At 51.1% G+C, this 14926-nt stretch overlaps 2 protein-coding genes across 5 annotated transcripts in view; both read left to right on the forward strand.

Moving 5' to 3' along the window:
- The window catches only part of DENND4B (DENN domain containing 4B), a 13948-nt gene extending 8180 nt beyond the window's left edge, over positions 1 to 5768 (forward strand). The window contains exons 11-22 of the mRNA XM_023759306.1: positions 23 to 124; positions 1122 to 1338; positions 1570 to 1737; positions 1968 to 2359; positions 2520 to 2642; positions 2869 to 3038; positions 3127 to 3271; positions 3463 to 3699; positions 4188 to 4305; positions 4397 to 4562; positions 4652 to 4716; positions 4817 to 5768. Of these exons, the coding sequence (XP_023615074.1) occupies positions 23 to 124; positions 1122 to 1338; positions 1570 to 1737; positions 1968 to 2359; positions 2520 to 2642; positions 2869 to 3038; positions 3127 to 3271; positions 3463 to 3699; positions 4188 to 4305; positions 4397 to 4562; positions 4652 to 4716; positions 4817 to 4962 (2049 nt within the window). The 3' untranslated portion in view covers positions 4963 to 5768. The remainder of the gene's footprint in view (positions 1 to 22; positions 125 to 1121; positions 1339 to 1569; positions 1738 to 1967; positions 2360 to 2519; positions 2643 to 2868; positions 3039 to 3126; positions 3272 to 3462; positions 3700 to 4187; positions 4306 to 4396; positions 4563 to 4651; positions 4717 to 4816) is intronic.
- Positions 5769 to 10277: 4509 nt separating this feature from the next.
- Positions 10278 to 14926, forward strand: part of GATAD2B (GATA zinc finger domain containing 2B) — a 78968-nt gene continuing 74319 nt past the window's right edge. Inside the window, exon 1 of one of the 4 annotated variants that reach the window (XM_023759186.1) lies at positions 10278 to 10535. The gene's annotated coding sequence lies outside the window, so the exon portion shown is untranslated. The remainder of the gene's footprint in view (positions 10536 to 14926) is intronic. The other 3 variants (XM_023759187.1, XM_006095141.3, XM_006095140.3) reach the window with 3 other exon arrangements.

The following is a 14926-nucleotide window of genomic DNA, read 5'->3' on the forward strand; positions in this document are numbered from 1 at the left end:
TGTGTTACCGGGTGCTGATGAGCTGTGCTCACACTATGGGCAGCCTGTGCTGTCTGTGCGGGTCATGCTGAGATGCGCAGGCAGGCATTGTGCCCACACGATCACGTATGGCTACTACAACAAGGTACCAAGTTTGGGGCTACGGTGGGACAGTGGCACGTGCCAAGTGTGTGCATGGGGAGGAGGCTGCTCCCTGGCACCTGCTACCCTCCCCTCTCCTTGGAGATTGGGCCCATACAGTCCAGCTAGGTCCTACAGCTTTGCTGTCCATGTGCTCCTGTAGGGTCTTAGCACCTACGTTGGGTTTTCGCATGCTTGGCTGTTTGATATTCACAACAGCCCTGACAAGGGTAGGCAGGTACTGCTACCACCCAATAAAAGCTGAGTGTTAGCCGGTGTGCTGGGATACATTTACATCAGTGGTTCTCAACCTTCTGGCCCTTTAAATACAGTTCCTCATGTGACCCAACCATAAAATTATTTTCGTTGCTACTTCATAACTGTAATGTTGCTACTGTTATGAATCATCATGTAAATATCTGATATGCAGGATGGTCTTAGGCGAACCCTGTGCAAGGGTTGTTCGACCGCCAAAGGGGTCGAGACCCACAGGTTGAGAACCGCTGATTTACATAATTTTATCTCCACCATCGTCCCAAGAGGTGGAAGGATTATTATCGCCATTTTACAGGCGAGGCAATGAGGTTGCCGAGTTAGTAACTTGTCCAGGGTCCCACAGTGAGTAAGTTAGGGAAGTGGGATATGAACACAAGCATATTGATGTCTCCTGAATTCAGGCCCTTGACCATGACACTAAACTGCCTCCTGTTTTTTAGATGAGAAAACTAATGACCAAAGAGAGAAATGATTTCTTCAAAGCCATATAGTTGAGAAGTAACAGAGTCTGGAAATAAACTGTCTCCCTGCTATATGCTTCCTTTACGACCCCCCTGTCAGTAGTGGCCGTTGCCAACTGCCTCTCCTGGCTGAGCCATTGGCAGAACAGTCCCGGGCGGCACGCCTGGAGGGGAAGGCGGTCCCTGGGCTCCAGGACAGGCAGTAGGTGTCAGGCTGGGATCAGTGTGAAAGTAGGCCATCTTGATGGGCACGGTGCTTGGCAGGCTGTGCTGGAGAGTAAGTGGCCATCTGGTACACCTGGTGGGCGCCTGCGCTGGGCCAAGCTTCGGAACATTGTCCTGGGGGCTGCTCAGTTCCGCCAGCCCTTGAAGGAACGGTGGCAGCAGCAGCAGCAACAGCAGCAGCAGCAGCAGCAGCAGCAGCAGCAGCAGCAGCAACAGCAGAAGGCGGCAGCACAAGAGGCAGGCAGCTCCCAGACAGGTAGGCAGGGGTTGGAGACACGGGCTTGGGGCTCAGGCAGGGAGAGCTGGGACTGGCCCCTTGTTTGGCACTGGGTGTTCTGGGGATGGATAAACGACACTTGGCTGGTAACAAAAGAGATGAAGTTCTACAAAGAACCTTACGAACCCAGGTCCATGCAAGGAGTTCTGTTTTGGAATAGAGGGCTGGGTGTTGGCCTGGCTGCCTTTCAGCCCTCCCTGTGTCTTACAGAGCCCTGCCTGGAGCGCCCCTCCCCTACCCGCCCCCTTCAGCGCCAGACTACTTGGGCTGGGCGCAGCCTGCGGGACCCGGCCTCACCCAAGGGGCGCCTGCTGAAGAGTGGCAGCCTGGGCAGTGCCCGAGAGGCACAACCCACGGTGGAGGCTGGCGTGGCCCACAGTGAGTGCCCAGTCAGCTTTGCTAACCACTTGCCAGTGAGAGAGGAAGACGAGGGCCAGGATGGAGGGGTGGCCCTCCGTGGTGGGGACTGCAAACTCAGGGAACCCTGCCCAGAATGCCGTCACGATAGGGGTGGTGGTGCCAGAGTTTGTGCAGCCAGAAACTGTGTTTACTCAGTCTCTGGAGGCGGGGCCGGGCTGCGTCTTCCCTGACTCTTCTCTGCCCTGCAGTGATGGAGGCCTTGGGGGTACTGGAGTCCCGGGCATCACCTGTGCCCTGGCACGATGGAAGCCTCTCAGACCTGAGCCTGCCTGGGGAGGAGCTGGCAGCTGGAGGCAGCCCAGGGGACTCGGGCTCCGCCCGGAGTACCCAGTCCACTGAAGTCGTGGAAGGGCTAAGTGAGCGTGTGCCCAAGGCTAGTGGGCATCAGGATGAGAGCAGCACCCCCCGGCGAGGGCTGGGTGCCCGCCTCCAGCAGCTGCTCACTCCTTCCCGCCGCCGCTCCTCTGTCTCACGCATTCCCCCACCTGAGCTGCCCCCCGACCTGCCTCCCCCAGCCCACCGCAGCCCCATGGATGGCCTTCTGCACCCCCGGGAGCGCCCTGGATCCACTGCCTCCGAGGTAGCCAGCAAGGGGAAGGTCTAGACACTTAAGCACCCAGAGGCTGCTGGGGAGGGGCTGCTAACGGGACAGAGCCCGAGAGGGCCCTGAGGTGGGGTGGAAGTCAGCGTCCCGGGCGAAGAGGGGCACGGCTGGCTGACCATGCTTTCTCGTGTGGTAGAGCTCAGCCTCTCTGGGCAGTGAGTGGGACCTCTCAGAATCTTCTGTCAGCAGCCTGAGCCTTCGCCGTTCCTCAGAGCGCCTCACCGAAACCCCCGGGACCTCCCAGCCACCTTCCCTGGAAGTGAGGATAACCTCCCACACGGGTGTGCTGGACACACACACACACACACACACACAGACACAGACACAGACACACACACACACACACACACACACCCACACCCTCTGTCAAGGCAGGGGCTGGGCGGAGGAGGCAGGAGGCTGGGCTGGGATGCGGAGGTGGGAGGGGCTGGGGAAGGAGCCCGAGGCCAAGCAGGGCTTGCTTCCTGGGGTCTTCTTGCCTGCAGATTCTGCTGTCCAGCTGCTCCCTGTGCCGTGCCTGTGACTCGCTGGTATACGATGAGGAGATTATGGCTGGCTGGGCACCTGATGACTCCAACCTCAACACCACCTGCCCCTTCTGCGCTTGCCCCTTCGTGCCCCTGCTCAGTGTCCAGACTGTTGATTCCCGACCCAGGTGCCCAAAGCAGGGCGGATGCTTGGGGTGGGAGAGGGGAGGAGGTGGAGGCCCAGGTGCTGAACCCCTTCTGCTATGCCCCCTGCAGTGCCCCCCAGCCCCCAAGCCTGCCCCCTGCTGGTGCCAGCGGCAGCAAAGATGCTCCTGTCCCAGGGGGCCCAGGCCCTGTGCTCAGTGACCGCAGACTCTGCCTTGCCCTGGATGAGCCCCAGCTCTGCAACGGGCACATGGGGGTAAGGGCTGGGCCAAAGGGGCTTGAGGAATGGGTGCATGTTGCCCTGTGGGGGGGCCCCCGGTGATCCTGTCCAGAGATGGGCATTGAGGCCAAGGGGCATCCCAGAAGCTGTTGGACACGTGGAAGCATGGCTCTGAGGATGGGGCATGGCACATGCCCTCCCCTGCCCTCCCCATTTGTGCCCAACAGGGTGCCTCCCAGCGAGTCGAGGGTGGGGCATGGGCATACCTGAGCCCCCTGGTGCTGCGTAAGGAGCTGGAGTCGCTGGTAGAGAACGAGGGCAGTGAAGTGCTGGCGTTGCCTGAGCTGCCTGCTGCCCACCCCATCATCTTCTGGAACCTCCTGTGGTATTTCCAGAGGCTGCGCCTGCCCAGTATTTTGCCATGCCTGGTGCTCGCCTCCTGCAATGGTCCCCCGGCCCCCCAGGTCAGTGCCCTCCGGTGGTTCCCTGTTCCCGAGTGTCTGCCTCAGCTCTCGGCTCTGTTTCAGTCCTCGGTGTCCTTGGTACTGTAGAAAGAGCACATGCTTTGGAGTTGGGCGTACTTGGTATTCCTTCTCACCCTTTCACTTCACTACTGAGCCTGGGTTTTCTCATGTATAAAATGGCATGAGTGTTCCCCCGACAGGGCTGTTGTTAGACACTTTGTGTAATGCCCAGGCTGATTCATTCATGTTTGTCTCCTCCTTTTACCAATAGTTATTGAGCGCAGGCACAGTGTTTAGGCACAGGGATACAGCAGATTACAGAACACAGTCCTTGCTCTCAGAGAGCCTGTGTTCTCCTGGGGGTGAGAGTGCCTTTCCCTCTTCCCTTTGGCTATGTCCTGTGATGTCCCTGTGTGTCTTGGAACATTGTATGCCCATGTCCTATCCCCCAGGAGCCTCACTGTCTCCTTTTTCTTGGCCTCCTGCAGGCCCCATCTCCTTGTCTAGTGCCTGACCCAGCCTCTGTGCAGGTGCGGCTGCTGTGGGATGTTCTGACCCCTGACCCCAATAGCTGCCCCCCTCTCTATGTGCTCTGGAGGGTCCACAGTGAGTCTGGTATTTGGCCTAGGGTGGGAAGGGGTGGGTCCCACACCCAGAGGACTCAATGATCCTGCTTACCTTCCTTTCTTTCACCCAGGCCAGATCCCCCAGCGGGTGGCATGGCCAGGCCCCGTACCTGCATCCCTGAGCCTGCATTTGCTGGAGTCGGTGCTGCGTTATGTTGGTCTCGACGAGGTGCACAAGGCTATAGGGCTCCTGCTAGAAATTTTAGGGCCCCCTCCCACAGGCCTGCACCTACAGAGGTATGGGGGCTCCCATCTGGAAGTTTGCTGGCCTGTACCAGACTCTGTATCCCCTTTCTCTCACTCATGCCCTTCTGCCTCCACTTCAGGGGCATCTACCGTGAGATCTATTTCCTGACGATAGCTGCTCTGGGCAAGGACCACATGAAAACAGGTGAGGGTGCAGGCAGGGGGCTGAAGAGTTTAGGGATCTGGGGCCCGGTGTGGGAGGTTGGAATCCTTATGTATTGACCTGCCTTCCACCTCTTCCCTAGTGCACTTCGACAAGAGGTACAAGTCTGCCTTTAACAAGCTGGCCAGCAGCATGGGCAAGGAAGAGCTGAGGCAGCGGCGGGCACAGATGCCCACCCCGAAGGCCATTGATTGCCGAAAATGTTTTGGAGCATTTCTGGAATGCTAGGGACCCTGAAGCTTCCCCCTCCAGCCTGGAGTGGGGAGGTGGAGGAGAAAGGATCCTAGCGATAATCTGCTTCCCTGTTCCTTTCATAGAGGAGTTGGGAAACGGGCCAGGAGACATGCCCCAGCCATAGGCTCCAAGTGGGGACAGCGGGAAGGGGGACCCGGTATTACCAAAAGTCACAGTTCGCTGTCTCCAACCTGCCCAACGTGCTCATGCTGACATTGGAGGAGGCCCGGGGACATTTGGCACGGCTCTGTTTCTCCCCATCCTAAACTAGGAAGTCCCCTCCGGTTACCCACGGGTCTGCACCCCGGTCATTTTATAAGTTTTTGTTTTAAAAAACAACTGGAAAGATACAGAGCCACCGAGCCTTTGCCTTGAATGGGAGGGAGGACCATCATTCCCCATCAAGGATGGCCCCTCTTCGCTAGAATTGCTGAAGGAGTCCAAGGCTCTCCATGCCTTTCTACATTAGAATTTGTATTTTATTTTAAGTTATTTATTCTGGAGCCACAGCCCCCTTGCGTATGAAGTTATTATGGATGGTGAAAAAGAGAAGTCCTATGGGAATGGGGTCCCACGGTACAGTGCTTTGTAGCACCTTAAATTTCAAGAGGTGGGAACTGGAGGAGTCCCAAGGTCTCCTTAGGAAGTACTGATGCCCCCTCTAAGTCCTAATCCTTCTTGATCTCTCCACCCGGGGAATGCATCACCCACCCAGGGCCCTGACTGTGCAATAAGGATTGTTCCTTGCGAAGTTTTGTTGGATGTAAATATAGTAAAAGCTGCTTCTGTTTTTTTTTTTTCCTTTTTCCTTCTGCCTCCTGTTTTCTGGGTCTGGGATAATGGTGGGGGATACCGCTCCTTTTCCCCTGGCTGTACATGCTCCCTTCCGCCTTTCCATCTCTTGCGGCCTTCAGGTACACATGGCTTTCCCCGACCAGGTCGCTACCGGTCCCTTGAGGCATAGGGAGTTCTCAGAGCAGGAGAGGGGTGAATCCGGTGCTGGCTGTGGTGATGCCAGTTTGTGCGGCACTTCCGGCCCTCACGCACAATCACCCCCTTGTCCCTCATCTGTCTGCCCACACAAAGACTCCATTCTCTGGGGGCCCTGAGCTCATCTCTGCCTTCTTTCTTCGCCCCCAGCTTATCCCCTTCCAACTTCTCCAGCACCTCCACGGGGATGACAGCGCTCTCCCCAATAGCTGGTGTTGGTGGCCCTTGTGCATCTTGGGAGCCCTGGCGGTTATCCTAGGCCTCCTTGGTTGCTCCAGCTGGAGGAAGTGCTTTTCCAACCAGGGTCTCGGTCTGGGGACAGTGCCAGGAAGATGGGGACCAGGATTAAGGGGCTCACTGCATGTGGGCATCAGAGAGACAGGCTTCGTTTTTCTAATCCCTCTGGCCTACTTGGAGTTCTCCCTTTCTTTCCTGTGTAATGAAATAGATACAGAAGCAACTCCAAACAGAGATGCAAAACAAATTACCAAAGGGAATTAGCCAACAAAACAGAAATGCCTTAGGGAAGGCGGGTGCGAGTGTCAGTGGAGGAAATAACTTACATGAGCTTTTCGTGCACATTCCGTGGGGTGAGATCAGTGGATGAAAAGTACTATTTCTGAATTCTGGGACCTTCAAGCCAGAGGACCCTTCACCACCCTGTCTTGAGCTTGGCAAGGAAACTGCACAGGAGGAAAGCAGGGGCTTAGGGCATGCCATCTGTTTTGCCAGGGACTAGGCGATGCCTTCTTCAGAGGGAACCCTCATGTCATCCCAGGTTCCGATCAGACCTCATTCTCCAAAATCAACCTCTCCCTGTATCATTCTCAGGGACCCTCTGCAATGGAGCCACTGCCTTCCTGAAACCATAAGTTTCTGTTGAGTGTAATGTGCCTAGTAATATGCTAAACCAACGGACATTGGAGAGATTTTTAGGGCTCAGTCCCTACTTTAATAGACCGTATAATCTTACTGGTCTAGAGGGCCTCTTGGTTCACAAACAATAATGCTAATCAACCCTGCCTCCAGCTTCTGTTTCTCATTTTGGGGCTTCCTTTTAGAGGTCTAGAGTCAGATGTTCAGAACCATAGAATTCTTCAACCACAAGAATATCTGAGAATTCCAGTAATCAAGTAATCATCATGGCATCTGATATCTTCTCTGTCCTGTGGGTTAGGGAACTGTATGAGGGAAAGGATATGCACATATAACCTGGCCCAATTTCTCTTCCCAGACTATTTTTGTGGTGGTTGTTAATCCTCACCTGAGGATAATTTTCCCATTGACTTTTAGGGAAAGTAGGAGACAGAGGGAAAGATAGAAACATCGATGTGAGAGAAACACATCCATTGGTTGCCTTCTGCATGAGCCCCAACCGGGGCCCCAGGCCAGGGAGAAGCCTGCTACCAAGGTACATGCCCTTGACCAGAATTGAACCCCAGACCCTTTGGTCTGCAGGCCACGTTCTATCTATCCACAGCCAAACAAAACCGGCTAGGGTTATCTTCCCAGACTTTGAAGTTTATAGGCCCGAGTATGAAAAACTGTAGTTAAATCTTGTCTCTGCCACTTACTAATTTTATTACATCTGACAAGTTACTTAACTGCCATGCCTCAGTATTTCCTCATCTGCAAATTGGGGAGGTTGTTTAAAGATTAATTATGTAAATCCATATGAAATTAGTAAATGTTAGCTTCAAAAAGAAAATGAACAGAGACTGCATGGGGCAAAGGTCATGTCCATTACAACAGTGGCCTCACTTACTTGTCTTCCTTGGAACTTGATTATTCCAGATTGAAAGTCCCCCTCCATGGCCTGATTTTTAATTTTGTTAAAAGGCATTTTCTCAGGACTCACTAGTATCTTCTTTGGGCTGGTATCCACCAACATATTTCTTTTGTCTCCTCACAGCCCTTGAAGAACGGCCCTTCAGATACAGAGCATGCATTGGACTGATCATGGTTTAAGCAGGTTAGGGAAGAAGACTGACTATACCTTCCATGAGGGCAGTGACTATCTCATTTACTGTTATAGCCCAGCACATAAAAGAGTGCCTGATGACATAATAGGTCCTCTATCAGGTGTACTAATAACAGTGAAAGCATTAAAATTAGGGGGTCAGTAGAGAAATAATTTTCAGTTCAGTACAAGACTACTACCAATAGAATACCAACAGAAGCTGAATTTTGAACTAAGAGGGTGAAATTCTTGGAAAAGTGAGGAAACCCATAAGTTACTATTTATGTTTATCGAGTACTTACTGTATCCTTAGCACTGTCCTGAGCATTTTATAATATATTTTTGATTTCAGAGAGAGAAGGAGAGACAGAAACATCAGTGATGAGAATCATTGATCGGCTGCCTCCTACACACCCCATACTGGGAATTGAACCCTGACCTCCTGGTTCATAGGTCAATACTCAACTACAGAGCTACACTGGTCAGGCTGTCCTGAGCATTTTAAATGGACTATTTTATAATCCTCACAATTACCCTATGAGCTCGGTACTCTTATCAGTCATTCCCATTTTTACAGACAGGGAAACTAAAGCATCCTATATAATAAAGAGCTAATATGCAAATGGTTGTCATGCTCTCACGCTGGAGCTGGGGGACCTGAGGCTGCGCACCCCCCTGCCCTGCAGGGCTTGACGGGGGTGGGGCCAGCTGGGTCTGGGTCTCGCGCGATTTCGAGGCGCGTGCGGGTGGGCGGGGACTTGACTCTGGGTTCCGCAGTGCACCCCAGACTCTGAAAGGCGGGAGATTTTCATATACATTTTACTAATTTTCTTTCATCTCTGACACTTCTATTATAGAGAAAGGGCAAATAGCAATATTAAAATATTTCTTCTTATTAATTCCCTTTTAATGTGCACGAATTTCATGCACCGGGCCACTAATAGAGAATATAAATTAACTTGCTCCCAAATCACACAACTGGTAAGAGGTACAGCAAAGATCCAAACCCAAGTAGTCTGACTCCAGAGACCATGTTCTTTACCTGGACACTATACTAGGATGAAACAAGGTTTCTTACCCACTTAAAATAGGAATTGGGGCATGCCTCTGCATGTGCGTGTGTGTGTGTTCAGGGTTCTTCATTCGTGTGTGGCCATGTCCTTCATTAGTTTAATTTCCAGTGCAGAGCATGACTTTTAAATAATTTGAAGAACATGTTCTAGTGCTTCTGGAATCAGTTGTTTCTGGGCTCAAAGCACTGCATAGTCACTAATTAGCTGTCTGGCCTTTGCAAGCTAACCTTTCTGGGCCTGTTTTTTGATCTATCTGTATTCAAATTTCAGCTCTGCCACTTAGCATTTTTAACTTTGTACCTCCTTTCTCCTCGTCTGTAAAATGAGGATAATAATTACTCCACAGTTACGAGGAGGTAACCCATGTAAAGCTCTTAAAAGAATAAATAACGCATGTACAGCTCAGTCTCTTTCCCAAAAAGTTAGCTATTATAATTCCCTCAGCACATTCTGATACTTGTTGCTTCTCACCGAGGTGCTGGAGAAATGCTAAGAAAGTTCAGGTGGGTCTAACAGCTTCCGGGAACAGCAAGAGGAGCTGGGCCTTGAGTTGATTAGGGGTAAGGAGGCCGTTCCCTTCACTGTGAACCTAACCAGACAAGATCCCGAGAGAAGGAGCTAGGAGGGCTTTGCACACCGTAATTTCTCAGCAATTTGGCTGGCTGCCTTTTATTTCTGCTGTCGTGGTTTGGTCACGACAGGGCCATGCTGGGGTACGATGAAGACTAGGAAGCTCAAGGCCTTTGGCAGACGGAGACAGGCCACGCCCCAAATAGACAGCAAGGCCCAAGCGCCTAAAGCTACTTCTATCGTGAAATTCATGGGTTTTCTCGGCATGAAACACCACCTAACGCAGAGCCCAGCGCCGTTCGCCAGTTTCCATCTTTAGAATTGGAAGAATGAGAACTAGCCAAAGGGGAATCCCGGTTTTGGGAGACTGGGGTACGGCGGCTGCCTGGGGACCAAAACGTCTCCAAGGTAAAGTTGCAGCCTGAAGCGATTTTTTGACCCCCGACACTTAATGGACTGCTGAAGACCCGGATGTGTCTGGGACTGGTCGAGGTACCCATTAACGCGCCCCCGCTAGACCATCCCCCTCCTCCGTTTAGGATTGGGTTTCAGGTACGCCAATCATCACTTCGCCAGCCACTCACTCTTCAAGGGTGGGGTGTAGTCCCGGCATCCCTTCTCTTATTGGTATGGCCTAGAAGAAGAGGGCGGGGAGGCCGGCTTAGGTTGCCCAATGGGCGTCGTGGCGTGTGGGGAAGGCGGAGCCGAGGCGCTTGGCAGCTGCCCAATCAGCGTCCTTGTTTGTGTGGTGCCGCCGCCGCCGGTGCAGCCGCCGCCGCCGCCGCTGCCCCCGTCTGTACCGCAGTGTCTGCTCCGCCCGCCCGCCCCGGTCCGGCCCGCCCCCCTCTCCCACCTCCGTCCTTCGTCCCGTCAGCAGGGTACGGAACCCACTGTGCCGTCGCCTCTTCCTTTTTCGACGCCTCCGCCGCCGCCTGAAGAGGCGAGCTAGCTGGGAGTTACACCGCCACCGCCAGGTGAGGAGCTCTGGCCTAGGCCAGCCTGGCCGCCCGCCCGCCCGGGGGCGGTGAGGAGGGAGGAAGGGAGGGAGGCTGGGAGGAGGCGGTGGCGGCGGAGGTGGGGGAAGGGAAAGGTGGAGGGGCGGGGGAGGGGAAGCGCCCGCGAGCCGACGCCCGCCCGCGCGCCCCCCGCCTGGCGTCCCCCCTCCCCCCACCCCCGGCACCGCGCGCCCCCGCATCGCGCTCCCCCTTCACCTCATCCCCTCCCCCCGCTCCGTGCGCGCGCCCCCGGTCTTTCACTTCGGCCTCGCGCGCCCTCAGCTCCCTTCATTCCTTCTCCTTTTACTCTTTCTCCCCTCCCTCGCGCCCCGTTTCCCCCGCCATCCCCGCTTTCAGTCACTGCCTCATGCCCGCCATGCTCCCCTTCTTTCCTCTCTACGCGCTCCCCCCCCTTTAACTTTCCACCCCCAGTGGTGCCCTCAGGGTGCGGGGGCCGCTCCCTGCTTTCAGTCTGGTGTTTGGCGGCGGTTGGGACAAATGGGGGATTCTGAAGGGTAAAGGAAGCACGAGGTAATTATCTTTATTTAGGTAAAGGCATCAGGAGCGCAGAACCCGACCCCTTTATTTCGTCGGCGGCGGCCACGGCCCCCTCGCTCTCCCTTAGGAAAAGGGGATTGTCTCAGTCTGTGTGGACTCTTATCTTCTGTAGCGACTCAACCACCCCTTTCCTCAGCTGGGCTTCTGGGACACACGGGACCTGTATCCCAGTCCCATTGCTTGGGGGTCTCTGGAGTCAGAACTCACCCTTCCCTAACCCGTCCGGGACTGAGAGGACTTTTTGCCTCCCTGCTCCCGGTTACACTGAGGAGCTGGCCACTCCCGTGAGTGGGTGCCGAGGTTTGGGGGCCACTCGCCGGCCCGGGACCGCTCTCCCCTCACGAAGGTAGGGTAGCTTCTCGGCACTCTTTCCCAGCATCCACTTCCCTCCGGACACGAGCTGTTAGCTCGCGGGCCTGGCACTGAGTTGGAGAGGGAGGCGTTGTGGTGGGTGGGTGGCTACCTATCAACCTTCTCTGCTTCTGTCACCTGGAGAGTCAGGTAGCCTCCCAACAACAGTTTTCTCCTTTCTGATCAGTAATTATTTGAAGGCCTTTTGTGTGAAAACAGAGCTGGGAGATAATTTTAGCAAAGCAAAAGAGCAGCCTGCAACAGAGATTTGGACTTGCAGCAGCTGGGATAAAAGCAGGTTCAACAGATCTGTGTTGGAGAAGAGCTGATGTTTTTGACTTTTTGAAACACGTTTCTCTCTAAACATTTATTTTTACAAAATGAAAAGAAATGTTCCTCCAGCCCTCCAATGCCCCTTTTAGTGCAGATGAACTTCTGATTGTTTTCTGGCAGCAAGATGGTGTCCATATGTTGTCTATATGTTGGAGATTAACCTACTTGGGAGTTTAATGGTAACTTTGTTTTTTCTTTGATACACTGACTCTTCTTGAAAGTCTGATAACCACTTGAATTCATATTTTTGATGCTGGAGCAGTCTTGATAAGATTATTGTCCTAAAGTAGCATTTCTGTTGGTACTTGATTGGGAACGAGGCTACTTCTGGAGCTACTAAAGGTGCTACTAAGGAGGAGATCGATATATTTTGAGGGAAGACACACACCTGTTGGAAATGATGCTGTTTTTTGTGTGACTGATATCCAGTCTCTGACTGTTTTGGGATGGGCTGGGTTAAGGATAGTTTTTCCTTGGGCTTCTTGAGCAGATAGGTTGTATGAATAAGGAGTTAATTAATGGGAGTACTGATCTGGTAGTGCTGTCTTCCGTTTTTAGAGGAATGTAGTTTTTAGTCGAGTGGCAGTGATAGTAAAGACTGAAGAAGATAAGTATTAATCAGCAGGTATCAGAAGGCTGGACCTGTGTGTGGGCTGAGTGACCCAGTTTGAGAAGAGGTGAAGCTTAAGGACTTTTGTCCTGCCTATTCCTTACTTAAGAACACTTTCCATGAGGTGAGAGTGATTTGTAGCTGACAGCAGCATCCATCTTTGTTTTATGACACTGTGGTTTGCTTCCCCTGACTGTGGGTGATGTCTGTTAACTTCCTGTTTAAAGGCAGTCGGAATAGGGTCTGAATAGAGGCTGCATTCAAATACGAATCTAGGAACAATGTTAACCAGGTTCCCTGATCAGCTCTTCACATTTAACTTCTAGCAGAAACTTTTATTGCTGTGCTTAGCATAAGGCCACAGGGACGTGGGAAGGAAGATGTGAGAAATTTGTTCTGAATCTGATAGTCTTAAAGTATATTCAAAAACCTGTGTATTCTCCTCTCCCTTTGGGAGGCAAATGTCCCCATTTGGTCCCTGTGTTCCCCACTCCCCACCCCTTTTTTTTTCTTCTGGCTGGACCTGGTCACCAGGTTGGGTTTTGGTTAGAGAACAGCAGTGCGGAAGAAGGGTGTGTCAGTAATAGTATCCTAGTCATATTTTGGGATCTCCAGCTTCATACTAGCCTTAAGCAGTAGTGTATATGGAAACCAGGCCTCTTGTTTTAATTTACTGATTTTTTTCTTCTTTGCACACCCACCAAACTGGAGGTTCATGTGTAGAGGAACAGTATCTGCTGTCCTGGTTTCAAGACTCGGGAGCATATTCCATATTAGCCACCCATTGGGAGTCATGCTGACAAGCAGCCCCTTTGCACTCAACTCAGAATGTTCATTTTGTTTGGCTCATTGAGAAAAACCAAACCAGCTTTGGTTGATTAAAACAGATGCTATAGACATCGTAAGATTTGAACCATAACTGGGGCCGAGGGACTTTCTTTTCCAGATCCTTTGCAGTACTTAAAGTCCTGAATCAGTACATATCAAGGCACAATAGCCAGGCATTTTCTGAGGCCATTTGGAGGGAAAGAAAAAGAAAAAAAAAGATATGAACCCAGATTGACTATAAATCTAGTCCTGGCCTAAAGCTGTCCACCTCTTGCTCAGAAGAAAAAAAAAAGCAACCTATCAGACAATGCCACACAAAGTTGCAGTTCCCCTGCATTGGCTAAGCCTGGGAAAAGATAACACATGAGACAGTTCAATTTCTGTCAAAAAGGACTGGCTTTTGGGGGGTGGGGGAAAGCTTCTGTTAGCCAGCCATATTATTTGTTTTATTCTTGGTAATTCCTCTGATGCTTTTTCTGTAGGTTACTGGTTGGGGATTTTGGTGGCTTTAGGGTCCATAAAGCAGAGAGGCTCTTATATTTGAATAGTAATGATGAAAATCTCTGAAGAGTAGATCTAATTTGAAATGCTCCCTCCTCATGTTCCATCTTTTACCTTCTATCTTATGGATATGTGAAATATTCCTATGCAGTTTGAGTTCATCCAATAGGAAAGGACTGAACCAGTGCCATTAAGGGCTTAACCTGTCTCATATAGCTCATAGATGGTGTCTCCCTCAAAAATCCTCTATTTTTTTTGCCATTGCCACCTTAAGTTGCTATCTGGCAAGAAACTATCAAGAGTTTTGGATTATAGCACCAACAGCAACAGATGAATAAGAGCATATATTTTTGTTATTTTTGAGGTATGAAGTGGTTATATCCCAGACCTTAAAGAGTCATTAGTAGTTGCAAAAGCTTCTTTGACAACATAATTGTTATTAATACTAACCAGTGAACTATTAAGGGAAATGACAATACTTCCTGAGCCATTCTCTGGTTGTTTTTCACATCTGGCTAGTATACATTTTTAAAATAATTTCAGGTTACTGTTATTTGAACCTGAAAGTCATGCTTTAAGCCTTCCGATCAAAGCTTTTTTTAAATTTTGTCTCATTTGGGAAGAAGGTGGGAATTGTAATATAAATATAGGCTGCAATGTTAGTAGGATTTAAGTTAGATATTAGGATTAATAAATTCCCATTATGGTTGTGAGGGATTAGAAATATTAACTGGAGAGCTTGTGGTCTCTTACCTAGAAGGTACTTATAAAATTAGCTTTTTGAGAGTATTTAAATTTACACTTCATGAGAGGCAGGTTGTGAGCTAATAAGTGGCAAATTGGAATAGTAGAACACAGGTGTAGAGAGTCTAGAAATATTGGTTCAAATCCTAGCTGCTTTGCCGCTTATTAACTACTAGTATATGACTTTGGGTAAGGCTCATCATTTTTGAATTCTCATTTCTGTCAGAGTAAAAGCCAGTCCTTATAGTGGCCTGTGAGGTATTACATGACCTGCCTGCCCTCCTCACCCTCCTTTGATCATCATCCTCCCTCTTTGTTCACTCCATTCAAGCCGCATTGACTTGTTCTTTAAATACAGGGGTGGGGAAAAGTAGGTTTATAGTTGTATGTGAAAGTTTATTCTTGTATTATTTATTAATTATTGTATTATTTATTCGTATTACAA

Source organism: Myotis lucifugus, unplaced genomic scaffold (genome assembly GCF_000147115.1).
Source record: "Myotis lucifugus unplaced genomic scaffold, Myoluc2.0 scaffold_151, whole genome shotgun sequence".
NCBI lineage: Eukaryota > Metazoa > Chordata > Mammalia > Chiroptera > Vespertilionidae > Myotis > Myotis lucifugus.